The following is a 17,965-nucleotide window of genomic DNA, read 5'->3' on the forward strand; positions in this document are numbered from 1 at the left end:
TATATATATATAAATATGTATACATTTTTATATTTTTTTTAGAAAGGGTTATTTAATGTGTAAATATATTTTAAAATTCATTTTAAAATAAAATATATTATTTATTATATTTATTGTTTAATTCACATTTATGCGCATTTCTACTAAAAATATTTATCCATCTTAATTTAGGTTGTGAATAGCTTAGTTCATCGTTTGGTATGTTCGAATTTTTAAAATTATGTTTTTGTTTACTATTATTTTTATATGCTTTTGAAAAAATTTGAATTGAACTTTTGTTTAATTTCAAGTAATCTTGTAAATTATCTTTGATTTTACTACTTTTATTATTTTCTGTTTTTTTCTTAGAACAATAATTATTATTATCAATAAAACTTTTTATATTTCCCCTACTAAAGTTACATACATTTCTTGGTAAAAAGCTGTTTGTTAAAAATTGGTAATTATTACGAGAAAAGGAATGTAACATAAAATTGTTAAGATAATCAAAATTTTCAGGACCATCTATATCATAATATAATTTAAATTTTTTTTGGTTATATTCATTAATACTTAATTTTTCTCCTGCTGTACTCTTTCTTTTCATTAAAAAAATATTCGAAGTAACATTTTTCTTCATATTTTCGTTACTACATGTACTTAATGAATCAATATTTTTACTTTTATCTAATTCATTTTTAACACTTTTAATATTATAATTACTATTTTTTGGGATATTATCCTTATTTTTATTATTTACATAAACATAATTATTTTTCATATTATTAAAATTATTTGATATTAGAAATTCCTTTTTATTATCAATTATTTTCTCTTTTAATTTTGTCATCTTGTTTTCATTTAACTTTTCAAATTCTCTATCAAATCTCAATTCGTCTAATGAATTTCTTTTGTTTACACACTCTATTATTTGACTTTTTTTATTTTCATTCATAACTTTAACGCTCACTTGTTTTTTATTTATTTTATTGTTATCATCTATTTTATTTTCATAATTTGTGTTCAATATATAATAATAATTTTCGCTGTTTTCATTAGAATCAATTATCTCATGTTTTTCAACTAGATGTGTACATTTTTGTGAATTATTATCATTATTAATATAACATTTTCTTTTTATATTATTTTCTTCAGTTGAACTAACGTTTTGATATTTAAAATATATATTATTACTGCTACATAAATTATATTGATCTTTTAAAATTATATTTCCTTTATCTATTAATGATAAATCAGGTGTCGTAGTATTATCATTATTTATATTATTATTCATTATTCTAATATACGAGCTCTTATTTATTTTTTCATTTACTGAACTTTTTTTTCCTTGTGAAAAATTATTTAGTTCATTATTACAAAGGTTCTCATTTTGAAAAATTTTAATATTTTTATTTTCCATTGATTTTTCTTGATCATTATTTTTACAATTTTTTTTTAAGACATCAATGTTAGTAGATATATATGATTCCTTATTTTTTTTAGAAGGGAATTTCTTTTCATCATGATATATTTTATTATTGTTTATACTACTTTCCATATTAATTTTGTCATTTTTTAATTCATTATATATAATATTATTTTGATGAACATTATTTGTAAATTCTTTCTTTTTAATTGATGATTCAAAATTTCTTATTGGAGAATTTTTATATTTTTTAATTTTTTCCTTCAAAGTAGTAATTTCTAAATCATCAGCAATATTGTTTTTAACATGATTATCATTTGTGATATTTTTGTTGTGATTACCGTTAAAATTATTGCATAACTGTTTATCATTAGAAGTATGCTTCCTATTTATATGATATGAATCATTATCTAAAAAATTCATGCATAAAAGAGAATTACTTTTCTTATAAGATCTTGTTACATTTGTATCTTTTAGAAATATAAGTTCTGTTTTTTTTATATCTTCTTTTGCTTTGAAAATTTCTGGTAAAATTTTATTTATTTTTGATTCATTTATGTTTTTATTTAGAAAAGAAAATGCATATAATGTAGAAGAAATAGAATTAGTATTTTCCTTTTTCTCTTCATCATGTTCACTATTTTTAAAATTTGTTGTTTTTGTTTCAACAATTTTATCTAATTTATTAGAACATTCATGATAATTAGTAGCATCGTTATTATTATTATTATTTATTTTTTCCTCATAACTAGTAGCTTTTGTATCATTATCTTTTTTAGTTTGTATTAGTTGACTATGTAATAAATCACTTTCTAAATTATCTTTTTTATTATTTATATTATTAACAGATAAATAATCAAATATTTTTATATCTTTTAAATTTAAATCACTATCCCTTTTTATTTTTTTATTGCAATATGATACATTTCTTTGATTATAATTTTCAAAATCCAAATTTAAATTATTTGATTTCTTGTTATAAATTTCTTCTTTTATATCTCTTTCTTCAATAAATGTATCAATGCTTCCATTTTTAAATGTATGATCGAAATTACTTATGTTAAAGTAATTAATTAAACTAAAAGACGTTCTCATATATGAAAAATTATTCGAAAATATATCATTATTATTTATTTTTAATTTGTTACCTTCATGATAATTTATATTGAAATTTCCATTTTTCTTTTGATTAAGCAAATCATATTTATTCAAAAAGTTATCTTTACTTGTATGAAAATTACATTTTTTATAATATTTATTTAAACGTTCTTCAAATTTCATTAACTTTTCTAGTTGATTTTCATTATAATTATTAATTATTTGCTTATTTGAATTATTATTATTATCATTATCATAAATAGAAATATTTTTATTATTATTATTCATATGATTCGTTTTATTTTCGTTAATATAAATATTTTTTTCACTGTTTTCATCATGAATTGTTTTATTATTTTCTTTATGAGATATGCCTATGCTATCATTTTTTGATTTTAAATATATTCTATATAAGTTTACACTTTTAATACTATTATTTTTAGGAATATAATTAGCAAAACTGTTAACTATTATTTTTTTTTCATCGAAATTAGAATATTTATTGGCAAGTGGTGAACTATTAAACATGTTAGTATTTTTTTTATTTAATTTAAAATCATTTTTATTAAATAATGAAGAGGTTTTTATTATTCTATTACTGTACGTTTTTCCATTTTTAATATTTCCTAAATAGTGTTTATAATCCACTGAATTGTAATTACTTTCAAAGAAAAATTTATGATATCTATTAGAATTATTGCTAAGTTCGTCACATGAGTTATTTAATTTATTTTTATTTTCCTCTTTATTGAAAAATTCATTATTACCTTTATTTTTACTTTCTCGAATTTTTAACTCAATACTTTTAAGTTCAGAATTATCCCAATTCTTTTTTTTTACTTTTAATTTTTCATTTACGTTTCTATTTTTTTGCAGTACATCACAATTATTAAAAATGACACTACCACTTTTCTTTTTTTTTGACAACTTAAAATAATTTTTATCTGAGTTCGAGTTCATAGACAAAAATTCCGATTTAACACTAGATAAAATTATATTACTTTTTTCATCAAAATCTCCTATTTTATTTCTATGATGATTAATGATACTTAAATTAGAATGTTCAAAAATATTATAACTACTAATGTAATTATTATTGTATTTCATAATATTATTATCATTAGGTTTATTATCAATAAAATCATTCTTATTACAACCATCCTTATAATTATCATAAAAAATATCACAGTAATAATCACCACAGTCAGAATAATTGATATTTTTATAATTATTTTTTTGAGCTGAAACTTTTTTATAATCAATTTTATTAGAAGAAAAATAAACAGGTTCATCATTATTCACGTAATCATTAAATGATATATTTTCATCGGATGTATCATGAATTATGAGTTCTTTTGAATTATATTTCAGGTTTCTTAATAAGTCATTTTCATTATATTCATTTACATAAAAACAATCAATGGAATGATTAAAATTAATTATGTCATTTTTTAAATTACAGGAACCTAAATTATGGCATTCTTTTTTTTCTTTTATATGCATACTTTTTTCATATTTCCTCTGTCTAATTTTTTTTTTGTAACTTAAATTATCATCTTTAAAATAATTTAACTTACTTGAATATTCTTTTTTTTTGTTATAAGAAAATACTTTATCAAAATTTATATAATATTTTTTCATATAATTATTATGAAAATTTGATGGTAATAAATTAAACTCATCTTTATTTGAATAATAGAGTTTTTTTAACTTTAAAAATTTATTTTCATTATCAATATTTTCTATACTATTGTTTTTTTCACTAATTTTCTTTAAGTTTTCTTTTTTGAAATAAGTTATTTCTTTATTAGAACTGCATATATCAATTTTTAATTTTTCAAAAGTCTCATTTTTTAAAAAATTGTCTTTTTCATAATTATTTAAATTATTTTCATTTTTTATCTTTTCATGTAACATATCTCTCACATGAAATGCATCAAACTCATTTTTTTCTCTTTCATTTTGATCAATTTCATCTATTTCGTATTTCTTTGATTTTTTTTTTAAATTTCCATTATCTTCAAATTTTAATGATTCATTTATATCATTTAACTTTATACTTTCACATTCTTCTATAAAATCATAACTTTTTTTTAAAGATAATATATTTTGTGCATTTTGATTATCCATTGTAGAATTTTTATCATCATTTCTTTCATTGATATTTTTTTTATTAAAACTTTCTTGTTTAATTAAATATCTATTTTCTATAGAGTTTTTTTTCCCTCTTATACTATTTTCATCTGATACATTCTGATGATATTCCTTATTTAAATTGTTATTTTTTTCTTTTATTACATCTTCAAATTTATCATTTTCAATAACACTAATATAGTTACTATTATGCTTATGATTTTCATTTTTATAATTATAATAATGTTCTATGTCTTTATAACTCTTATTTTCTCTAGTATAATTTTTGTTATATATATCTCTATTTCTGCTTTTATCATTATTATTGTCATTACTATTATTAATACCTTTATCATCATCACTTTTATCATTATCTGTATAATTATATTTTATTGAATCAGTGTCATTAATATTTTCAAATATTTCATTTTTTTTCTTTTTTTTCTTTTTTTCGTCGTTACCACTATTATTATTATTATCTTCATTATGAATAAGACTCATATCATGATGCCCTTCTTTTTCAATAAAAATTTGATTTTCTTCGCTATTTAATTTTCCATTGCATAAAAAATTATTATTTTTTATTAAAAAATCATTTTTACTTTTATATGAATCTCGATCATTTGATATATTTTTAATTTCATCTTTCCATTTTATTGTACTAGTGATTTCTTGTATATTTTTTATTGAATCCTTTTTTCTTATAGAATATAAAATATCATTACTAAATTTATCAATGCTTGAATTATTATTATTACTAGTTTTAACTTTGCTATTATTATTCAACTGAATTTTTTTGCATTGTTCACCTGACAAGGTTTGATTCTTATATATATGATTTGTCTTATCTAACGTATCATTGGCATTGGTTTCCTGTTTTTGTATTTTATGTTTATGCTCACCTTTTTTTATTTTTACTTTTTCATCTTGAATATTTTCTTTATTATTATTGTTATTTTCATTAAAAAATTCAAGATTTAATATATCTTGTTTTTTTACATTATCTTTGACTTGGTCCTTTTTTATTTTAGAAATGTTTATTTTATTACCAATAATTTCTTTAACATTAATTACTTTTGTTGAATATTTTGAACTATTTTGAGAAATTTTATTACAACTTTCATGGCTTATATCCTTTTTGATAATATATGTATCTTTTTTTTTTAAATTACTGGAATATATTTTTACTGGTATACCATTATTACCAATAGATGGGTTTAATTTAGAATTTTTACAAAAATTAGATTTAGCTGAGTTGCTAGAATTAGAATTATCATTAAGGTATTCCTTTTCATTTATATTGTTATTTTTATCAGTACATTTTATTTCTTTATTTATTTTCCTATTAACATTTTCTATGTCTATTGAAATAATTCTGTTTAAATGATTTTGTTCATTTCTATCGTCAACTTTTATACTATTTCTTTTATTTATTTTGTCATTTCTCTTTCTATTTTTTTCATTCATGCATATATTTGAGTTTATTAAAGTGTTCTTATGATATCCATTATTAAAAAAATTAATTTTAATTTGTTTTTCATAATTTTTTAAAAGTGAATTCTCATTTCTAATTGGTAAACATATCTTATAATTAAAATTATTAGAATTCATATACTCAGAAAATCCTCTTCTATAAGTGTCATCTTTGAGATATCTTGAACCATTATTATCAGATGAAGTTACTTGTTTGTCTGGTAATATACCAGATATTATATTATTAGAAAGATTATTTCCATTATATAAATATTCAATGTACATATTATTTTTATCATAATAATAATATTTATAGTGAATTTTATTATAATCTGTTTTAATATTAGAAGAAATACAATTTTTTGCAATATTATTATTATTATTATTATTATTATTATTATTATTATTATTATTATTATTATTATTATTATTATTATTATTATTATTATTACTATTATTATTATTGTTATCTTTATTATTATTTGTATTATTATTACTATTTAAGGAAATAATATATTCCGTAGATATACTATTATTGGTAGTATTGTTATTATTATTATAATTTGTATTGGGCAAATACTTTATTTTATATGCCTCATTATCTTTACATGTATTAATTAGATGATAGTTATCATAATTTTTTAAAATTATATCTTTAAAATCGTTAGGTAAATTGGCATCGTAATTTCTTAAGAAATAAACGTTTTCATGAGAATTATTATTTATTAAAATTTTATCATTATTTTTAATCAAGTTATTACTTTTGTCGATATAAAAGTTATTTTTATTTAAGTACATATCATAAGCATAATTTTCATCACTTGGTAATTTAGAACTGTTGTTATATTGTTCAAAAAATTTATATTTATTATCTATTACTAATTTTTCTAAATATTTACTTTCTTCGTAAACATTATTTTTCTCTACAATAATTTTAGGTTCTACTTTACTATTTAAAGAATTGTTGTCAAAAATTCTTTTTTGCGTTTTATTATCTATTTCAATAATATTATTTTTATAAGTAAATATAATATCTTTATAGTTTTTATCTTCTTTTTTTACTTTATCGACATTGTAATATTTTAATTGATTATTTAATAATCCCTTTTTATCATAAATATATAAATCATTATTATTTTTACTTAAAATAGATGGATATTCATAAAGATAGCCTTCCTTATCATCATTATCGTTATTATTATTGTTATTATTCTTATTACGAATATTCTGATTATTATTACTGTAATAATTATTATTATTATTATTAATTTTATTATTATTAACGTTAGTATTATTATTAATATTATTATTGTTATTAATTAAAGCTAATTTTTTATAAACATTATAATCTATTAAATTCTTATGAGTATATATGGGATAAGCTACAGTTGATGAAATAGGAAAGTTTATTTTTTTATTTAAATAAGATATTTCTAGTTTATTCTTAGCAGTATCAGTAAGCCATTCATGATTAACAACTTCATCAAGTGATAAACGATTCACAGGATTAATATTAAGCATTCCTGATAGTAAATTCTTAGCATTCATGGAAAATTTATTAACTCTATTTTTGGGAAAAATTATTTTATTTTTTATAATTTCATTATATGCTTCTTTAACTTCTTTATCTTCGTTATCAAAAGGAAGTACACCAAAAAACATAGCATATAAAATTATACCTAAACTCCAAATATCTGCTTTTTTTCCATCATATCCATTGATATTATTACATCCTAATACTTCGGGTGCTGCATAACTTAAGGTACCCACAATATCATAATGTAATTTATTTTTTTCATTAAAACAACAAGCACCAAAATCTCCAATTTTTAATTCATATTCTGAACAAGATGGTAACTTTCCTATTCTAATTAAAGTTTTTTCTTTTTGAGTTAATTGTTTTTTACATAAAAATATATTTTCAGGCTTTAAATCTCTATGAGCTATATTATTTTGATGTATATATTTTAACCCTTCAACAATTTTTCGAAAAAAGTATTGTGCACTAGATTCATCTAAATGCAATTTCTTCATATAAAATGTTTAATTAGTATATATAAAAAAAAAAAAAAAAATTATTAAAATAAAGTAAATAAATTAAATATTTCATTATAAATATATATAATTTCATAAACCTATATATATATTTTATTTTATTATCATTTTTTTTTTTCCTTTCTACATTACATTTCTAACGTATGATATCAAATCTCCACCATCGCAATATTCCATTATTTGAATAATTTTATCTTTTGTTTCTAAAATATTTATTGTTTTAACAACACAAGGATGATTCATTTTACATGATATTTTGATTTCTTCTTTTAATTTCTGAAATAAACCTAAATCTCCTTGTGTTGTAGATTTATCAATAGCTTTTGCAGCAACGAACATACCTATGTTTTATTTTACATTTTTATATATTATTAAATAACAAGTATATTTATATAATCAATATTGTATATATATATATATATATTTATGTTTGTATATATTTATTATATAATTTTTGAACCTGTCGTTTTATCCAATGCCAAGTGAACTTGACCTACAGATCCCGTATTTATTTTTTCTAAAATTATATAATTTTTAATATGATAATATTGTAGAGTATCACATAACTTTTTTTTTGAATATCTCAATTGAACCTTTTTGCCGTGAGAAACCAATACATTAAATAATTGCTGCCCTTTATTTATTCCTCTAGACATAACATCATCAATGTGTGCTCCCCATTGTAGTGATTCAGGTTTTTTTCCTTAAATTTATAATTAAAATTTTATTTTTACTTCATTTTGAAAAAATAATTTTTTTTTTTTTTTTTCTCTCGTTTAAAAATATTATTATTTTATTTTTTTTAAATTACCAGAAATGAAATCTAAAATACTCCTTATATGTGGGCTAGATGATTGATAAAGTTTTAAAAACTAAAAGGAACAATTAAAAAACACAATATACAAAAAAAAAAAAATAATAAAATAAAATAAAATGAAAAATTACAATAAAGTAAAAATGTATTTAATAATATGAAATTATAAAAATATAAAAAGAGTCAAAATGATTTTTTTATCTAACCTGCCATATAATAAATATATTTTCTGTTAATTGCAAATCTAAATTTGTTACTGATTCAACATGGGGAATAAGACGAAGTTCTTTATCCCATTCAGATCTCCAGCTTGGAGTATTTAGCATTATATAAAAAAATTAAACAAAAAAGAAAAAAAAAAAAGGAAAAAAAAAAAGAATAAACAAAAAAATAAAAGGAAACAAATAATGACATAGACAACAACAAAAATAAAAAAAAAATGAAAGAAAAAAACAAATACGAACAAACATTAACAATAATAAATGTGCAAGTGTAAACATAAATCAACTAAGACAAAAATCTAAAAAAAAAAAAAGCATAAAGACATACATATAGAAAATAAAATATTAAATTAAATATTTTACATATCTCTAGTTTTTAATTAAATATTCTTTATAAAAGACAAAAAAAAAAAAAATAGTATATTGAGGAAATTTATAGGTAACACCCAATACAGAAAAAAAAAAAAAAATAAAATAATAAAGTTACACAAAAAATAGGAAAATTCCAAATGTTTACATTAAAATAAACAAATGTATTTAATAACATCTGATCGTAAGAATACTTGTTAAATGAAATTAATCAAAATTTCGCATTTTAATTGTTTGTATGAAAAACAAAGGAAAGTTAAATATTTGACATTATTTTGTTCAATTAGAAAAAAAAAAGTAAAAAAAAATATATCTCTTTTTAAAGAGTCGAAATTTTTCTTTTTATTATTTTACTATTTTTTTTTTAAATTAGGTTGTATTTCTTATAAGTAAATGTAATAAATAAAAAAAAATGATAATGAGAAATACTTTAATTATAAAATTATATTTTTTTTAAATATACAGTTCAAAAAAAAAAAAAAAAAAAGAAAAAAAATGTGTATAAAAAAGAATTCTTTAAAAAAAAAAAAAAAATGAATAATATAAATATTGTAATTATAAATAACTTAGTAAGAGAAAATTAAATAATAAAAAGAATTAAATATCAGAAATAAAGTATTTAAAAACATTTTGTAATAAAAAAATAATTTATGAAAAGGTGTATTTTTTTTTTTTTTCTTTTGCAACACTGAACAACACATTTGTGTTCACATTTATTTAATAAATAAAAATAATAAATTCATAATTTTTAATTTCCTAAATATATATATATACATAAGAATAAGGTATCAATACAAATAATTAAGATGAAAAATAATTCTTGATAAAATAATAATTCTCTTGAAAAAAAAAAAAAAAATGAAATTAAGCCTTTTTAATGTTCTGTTTATGTTAAATGAAGTAGGAAAAAAACTCTAGTATAACAGAATAAAATATATATATTGAAAAAAAAATCGTTATATAAACAGAACATTATCATTTTTACTTAAAAATTATTGTATATTTTTTTATTTTCTATCTTTTAAAAAAAAAAATATAAAAGTAAGTATAAAAAATAACATCTTGCTATAAAACATCTAATATAATGAATTCTGCAAGATATTCAAAAAATTAGATTCCGTTTATAAATTTTGACTGCTACAAAATTATTCTTAATGAAATATCCTTTAGAAAATTTCTTTCAAAGTTTTTAAATTAAAAAAAAATTAAAAGGAGGAATTTCAATTTATTATTACTGTTTTAAAATACGTAAAATAATTGACCTAATTTTCTCTTAAAATCAAATTTTTTTTTTTTCTAAATAATACATAATTAGATGATGCACTTCTTTGCAGATCTAGAAATGAATTTTTTAATATAAAGAAAAAAAAAAAAATGGTATAATTTTAATTATGCATACAATATATATGTGGATATATAGACATACAATTAATAAAAAATTTAAATAAAATGAATACTTCACAGGATAATAAAAAGACTATCTCTTTGATATTAAATTTTAAATAGTGCAATATATTATTTGAAAAGGAAATATATATATTAAAGAATAAAGAAAAATATAAAAAAAAAAAAAGCATAATAAAAAAGAACAAAGAAATGATAATAAATAAAAATAAAAATAAGAAATGAAAAAAGAAAAAAAAGAATATTAGTAAAAATCCTAAGTAAAAAAAAATCTTTAATTTCAATTAAAGATCATTATTTATTTTTAAAATGAAAAATATTATTGCACAAGCATTTAATAAAAGAGATGTATATACCTAATATGAATAGGAACAATTGTTTATGAAAAAAAATTTCTAAGAGTTTCAATGAATTCATAAGTGAATACTCTATACAAAAATGTAGAACAAGGGAATTGCTATCCACCTAAAAATATATACTTTTTTAAGAAAAATATATATTTATTATATTATTTCTTTCCTAATACTTATTTTAGACAAAAATAAGTATCAAAAAAAAAAAAAAAAAGTAATAAAGGAAAAAGAAAAATAAAATAAAAGGAAAAATAGGGCAAAAGGGAAAAAGTAATGAGATAAATTTATTATATGTACGGTATGCCAAAAAAAAAAAAAAAAATACAACAATTGTAGTTAAATTTAACTTGAATATTTTTATAATTAATTATTTCTTTATAAAAATAATTAATAGTATAAGATAAATTTTAAAATAATAATTTTCATATAGAATGTTTTTATCTCAATTTCTAATGAATAATGATGTTAAACATAAAAATTAAGATACATATGCTTTGTGTTTAAAATTTTAATTTTTCCTTTGAAATATTTAATTAAAATAAAGTAATAGGAACTCTTAAAAAAAAAACCTTTAAGATAAATATATATATATATATATGTATTATATTGCTTTATTTTTTTTTTCATTATTACTTCAACAAATTTTTGTATGAAACCAAATATAAGGAATGATTTAATTTTATTAAAACACGTTTGAAGATTTTTATATAATGCACATATAATCTGAAATCATTTATCATATTTTTTTTTTTCCTTTTATTTAATCCCTTTACCTCTTTTCCTTTTTTTCCTTTTTCCTTTTTCCTTTTTCCTTTTTCCTTTTTCCTTTTTTTTTTTTTTTTTTTCTCATGGTTGATTTTATATAAATCTCCCAATATTTTGTTAATAACATAAATTTGAAGTTTTTTAATTTCCTTTTTTCTTTTTTTTCTTTCCTTTTTTTCATTCTATTTTAAAATAGAAAAATAAAAGAAAAGAAAGGACAAATTTTTTTCAAAATATTGGTATTTGAAAAAAAAAAAAAAAAAAAAAATTAGAAGATAAAAAATAGAATGATCATAATTATTTGAATTTTTAAAAATTATATTAAATAAAATACATATAATAAATATAAAAGCCTACTACTACTAATTACAAGAAATCATAATAATATTATTAATTCTTTCTCATATAAATTATTAACCGTATATTCGTTGTGGTTTTCCCATAGTACTTTTAATGTGTAGTGTTTTAATGTTTTGCCAGTTCTTTTTTAAAAGTGATACTAAAAAGTTTATAGCATGTACGATATTTGATCTTAATTCATCTTCTTTTAAATTAGCATGACCAACAGGTACACCCATACATAAAACTTTTTTTAGTTGAAATTTTATTGATGATTTTAATTCATTAATTTTGTCATTGATTTTATCATTATGAGTAATTAAAGAAGGAAACTTTCCTGCTTTATTTAAACCGGGACCTAACAACTTAGGAATCTGTGGTAATATAACTTGACTAGCTAAAAATGCATCATATTTTTTAGCTAATTTTTTAACTAATGTTTTATCTTTGTTTAATTTTTTCATAGCCTCGATATCCATATAATCTAATTCTAATTTTTGTGCTTCTTCAACATGAACAGCATCTCCTAATATGCAAACTTTTAACTTTTTCCTTACTTCGTTTGATAATTTTACTGTACCTGAAAAACGTTTATCTCTTTGAGTATCATAATCTTTTAATCCTATTTGTAATTCAATAGTTTCAACAAATTTTCTTTTTTTTTGTCTTGTTCCTTCAAATACATCTGCGATGGCTTTTTTAAGTAAATCTTGATTTAATTTGCTAAAAAAAGGGATAAAAAAATAAAAATAAAAATTAATAATTTTCATAAAATATAATAATTTATATATATAATAACTTTTAAAATATATGAAAAAATGCAATATATAAAAATATATTCATAAGAAAGAATGTAATTAATATTTTAAAAAATTCTTTTTTTCATCTTATAAAAGTAATATTTTATTTATTAAAATTTTTTTCTATAATTTTTTATTTCCCTATACAAAATATAAATGATCTAAGTAATCATGCTTTTATAAATAAAGAATAGTAACATATATACATTTATGTAAGTATATAGATATAGCTATTAGTATAATCATAAAAATATATTAATTAAAACATGAATATATATATATATATATATATATATATATATATATTTTATTTTATATATTACCTCATTGTAAATGAAATGTCAAATATATAAAAAAGGTAAAGTTAAACTTAACAAAAAAATATAAAAGGATTTTTAATACGATGAAAATACTTTCAACACTTCAAATTATTTTATTAAAATAATTGTTCAAAAAAAAAAATGTATTTATATCTATTTTTTTAAAAGATTAATATAATTTAAATATGTTATAATTTAAAAATAAGAAGAAAAATGAATTTTTCTTATTGTTCCTTTTTTTTTTTTTTTTTTTTTTAATAATATATAATATGTAATAAAAAATTAATATAAAATAATAGCAAAAATAATAAAAAAGTTTCAATAAATTAAATTTGTAATACATACATAAAAATATAATAAACAAATATAAAAAAAAAATAACTATAAAATAAAAATCAGAGAGTAAAGAGCACTTATTTATATCCTTAGTTTAATTCTTATTATATGAAAAAAAAAAAAAAAAAAATATTAATTATAATGTTTAAATAATATTTTACATATGATTTATTAAAGAAATAATATTAAATATATACTATTAAAATTTAAATATACATATATATATTAGCATAAGTAAGATGGTAAAGATCTACAATTACACGAATATTTTTATAGAAAAAAAAAAAAAATACAATTGTAGTATATTTAAATAATTTTTGTAGCTTTTTTAATAAGTATTATTTTTTTTTTTTGTTTATTTGGAATAAAAAAAATTGTTAAAGTAAAAAGAAACATAAAATACTATTTTAGTGATATTAAATCAAAAAAAAAAAAAAAAAATTTGGAGTATAATAGTATATCTCACATTTTATTTTTTTACTGTTTTTTTTTTTTTTTAATGAAGAGAAGTTATGTAACTGTACTCGTGTAAAAAGTTTATGAAAAACAATCTTAAATTATTATTTGAACTATTATATAATATATTAAAACAACAGCAATGTTATATCATTGATATTTTAAAAAACTGCATTTTACTTAAGCTTTGCACATACATTAAAAGTTGTTATTTATTAGTTTCCTTTTGTTTTTTTCTTATATCAAATTTTTTAATTTTTTATTTTGTAAAAAATAGAACAAAGGAAATATGCTTATATTTAAAGGCAATGTTTTACATTAATTTTTATATTCTAAAATATTGTAATTGGCTCATTTTTAATATTCATAAAAATTGTGAAAATGGAATTTTATGTAGACTTTATTAAAAATTTTCATTTTTTTTTATTATATTGATTTTTTATATGTAAACTTTTTTTTATATTTGTTAATTGCATTTTTTCCAAAATATGTTCATTCTTATTATAGATTATTGTATTTTTTTTTTTACTTGAAAAAAAAAATTAATGTTTCTTATATATATTAAACATTTAAAATTAAAAATAGCATTTTATTTAAATTATAATTCCATAATTTTATAATACTATTGAAAGTATATATATATATATATATATATATATATATATATATATATATATATATATATATTTGTAATTTATAAAGAACATATATATTATTCATGAGTGTTAAAAGGTACAAAAAACTTATAGTGTTTTGTGCACTCCTTATATAATATTTTTTTCTTTGTAATGATAACACTTCTATTAGATATATCAAGCTCTTATATACTTTTTAGCTTAATTCCATAAGAAGTGTACATGTTATTATTAAAGAACAAAAGTAGTAAATTAAACAAATATGCTGATAAAATATAAGTATATTTTATAATGTACCGATACAATAAGTTTGTATTTAAAACAATTTGCAAATTTTCAACTTAGGTTGTATCAATTTTATGTATGCCTAATACATTTTAAAATGAAAATGAAAATAAATAAAATACATATTTATCTAAAATTAAAAATAAGGTTTAAATAAAATATTCAGATTTCATATATTTTTGTTTTCATTCCTAGTTTATTATAATATTTCTAATTTATAATAATACAAATATTTAATACAATAATTAATATTTATAATATATCCCAAAATAATCATGAAATAGTTTTTTCTTTTTTTTTTAAATGGTTTCTTTTACTTTTTTTCTTTATTTTACTTATTTCATATTATTTTTTTTTTTATAATTTTTTGAAAACATCATGATTTTTGATATATATATATATATAATAATATAGATGTTTAAAATATATTTTTTTTTTTTTGTAATTCTTTAAGGATATTAAAAATATGTAATAGCATTTACCTCATTAGTACAATTATAAAGAAAATAAATATTATAATGAATTTATTATTTTTGTAATTGAAACATAATTATATATTTTTATATAAAATAAAAATGCATATATGTATAAATACATATATATGCATATGTATTTATACTCAAATTTTTTTTGAATTTTTTATGCACAGCACTAAAAAGAATATAAAAAAAAATTGCTATTCATAAAAAAAAAATTATAATACATGTTTATATATATAAATATATGAATACATACAATACTAAATATTATAAAGAAGAATTTTTTATTTTCTTGAATTCGTATATTCTAATAATTAAAAAAATTCTCTCTATTTTTATAATATATAATTTATATTTATCTATTTTTATAATATAAATACACTTGTTTTTCTTTTTTTTTTTTTTTTAATAAGCAATAATATAATATTATTTATATAGAATTTCATTCACTCTCTTATTTTATTTTTTTTTTATTTTTTTTTTCTACGAATTTTATTTTTTTTTAATTTTTTTTCTTAAAATTATTATATATATATATATAAAATTTTTTTCTTAAAAAAAAAAAAATAAAAGCATAAAATTCTTGTTAAAAAGTCTTAGTATTTAGTTAAAATGTAAAATGGTGGATTCACCAAAAAAAAAAAGAACATTGAATACTTCTGAAGAAAAAAAAGATAAAAAAAATATGGGGAATAAAAAAAATAACCCTGTTGAATCTTCTGAAAATATGGAAGAAAATATTGAAAATGTAATAAGTGAAAAAAAAAGTGAAAATATGAAGAAAGAAAGGAAAAAGAAAAAGGAACGAAAAAATAAAGAAAATGATATAGATAAAATAAATGAAGATAATGAAGAACAAGAAGAAGGTAATGAAGAAGATGCTTTAAAAAAGTTTTCAGTTGATACAAGTGAAAATGATGACGATGTTAATGACGATGACGATGATGACGACGATGATGATGATGATGACGATGATGATGATGATGACGATGATGATGATGACGATGATGATGACGACGATGATGATGACGACGATGACGATGACGATGACGATGATGATGACGATGATGATGATGAAGATGATGATGATGATGATGATGATGACGATGATGATGATGATGATGACTTCGAAGATATTGATGATGATGATGATGATGATGACGATGATGAAGATGATGACGATGATGATGACGATGATGATGATGATGATGAAGAAGAGGAAGATGATGATAAAAATGATTATTTAAAAGAAGATACTAAAAATGATGATGCAGAAGGAGAAAATACTGAAATTAAAAAAGAAAGTGATGAAGAAGGATTTGAATGATGTATTAAAAAAAAAAAAAAAAATACATAATTTTTATAATTTATTCATTTATAAATTGAAATAAATATGCAAATACGTTTTTTAAAACTATATAGTAATATTTTTAAACACTTATTTGTATATTTTATATGTTTATCATGTTATAAATTATATATGCCTCATATTTTTTTTTATAAATATGATTGTTCTATTTTTTATTTTATTTTTTTATGTTTCAATTTGAACTATTTAAAAAATTCACATGTATCAATAAAAAAAAATGAATATATTAAAAAACTATATTTAAAAAATTAGAAATAAGAAAAAAATTTGTGCATAGATAAATCTTTAAATATTTTTCTTCATACATATATAATTATTTTATTTTTTTATAGGCCTAAATGTAATGCATTTGTATACAACTAAATAACAAACTAAAAATAAGCAAAAAAAATAAATATTTTTCAATTAAATATTATAGTATTAATGGATTTCAAATGTTCGGGATTTAAAAATAAAATTATAAATAATATGAGATACGTTATTATAAAGCTTAAAATTTTAATTTTTATAAGTTATTTTATTTTATTTTTTTTTTTTTTTTTTGCAATATTATAATACAAGAAAAAAGAAAAAATTAGAAATAGAATATGCCTTTTATTATCTATTGCAAATTAAGCAAAAATACTAGAAAAAAATTAGAATTACTTTTTCATATATATATATATATATTTAAAAATTTATATAAAAATTTAAAAATTGTTTTTTTTTTAAATATATATATTTTAGTATTAAGTATTAATGTATCTATATATTATACATTTATAGTATCATCTGTTAAGTAGAAAAATTATTATTAGATTCTTTATTTCTATTTATACAACATTATATATATATAATTTATATTTTTTTTTTTTAG

The 17,965-nt window shown here is 17.8% G+C and overlaps 3 protein-coding genes across 3 annotated transcripts; 1 reads left to right on the forward strand and 2 right to left on the reverse strand.

Moving 5' to 3' along the window:
- Nucleotides 1-97: 97 nt before the first annotated feature.
- Nucleotides 98-9,304, reverse strand: PRELSG_1239700 (serine/threonine protein kinase, putative; the record flags this gene model as incomplete). Its single annotated transcript, XM_028678199.1, has 5 exons — nt 98-8,137; nt 8,297-8,505; nt 8,625-8,867; nt 8,976-9,036; nt 9,185-9,304. 5 exons carry the CDS (start codon nt 9,302-9,304, stop codon nt 98-100), a joined length of 8,673 nt encoding a protein of 2,890 aa, XP_028534513.1.
- A 3,199-nt stretch (nt 9,305-12,503) lies between these two features.
- On the reverse strand, nt 12,504-13,557 carry PRELSG_1239800 (60S ribosomal protein L1, putative; the record flags this gene model as incomplete). Its single annotated transcript, XM_028678201.1, has 2 exons — nt 12,504-13,152; nt 13,553-13,557. The coding sequence occupies 2 exons, from the start codon at nt 13,555-13,557 to the stop codon at nt 12,504-12,506; spliced, it is 654 nt and encodes a 217-aa protein (XP_028534514.1).
- Nucleotides 13,558-16,359: 2,802 nt separating this feature from the next.
- PRELSG_1239900 (conserved Plasmodium protein, unknown function) lies at nt 16,360-17,067 on the forward strand (the record flags this gene model as incomplete). The annotated part of the gene is made up of 1 exon (XM_028678202.1): nt 16,360-17,067. The coding sequence occupies one exon, from the start codon at nt 16,360-16,362 to the stop codon at nt 17,065-17,067; it is 708 nt and encodes a 235-aa protein (XP_028534515.1).
- Between the last annotated feature and the right edge of the window lie 898 nt (nt 17,068-17,965).

Source organism: Plasmodium relictum, assembly GCF_900005765.1.
Source record: "Plasmodium relictum strain SGS1 genome assembly, chromosome: 12".
In the NCBI taxonomy this organism is placed as follows: domain Eukaryota; phylum Apicomplexa; class Aconoidasida; order Haemosporida; family Plasmodiidae; genus Plasmodium; species Plasmodium relictum.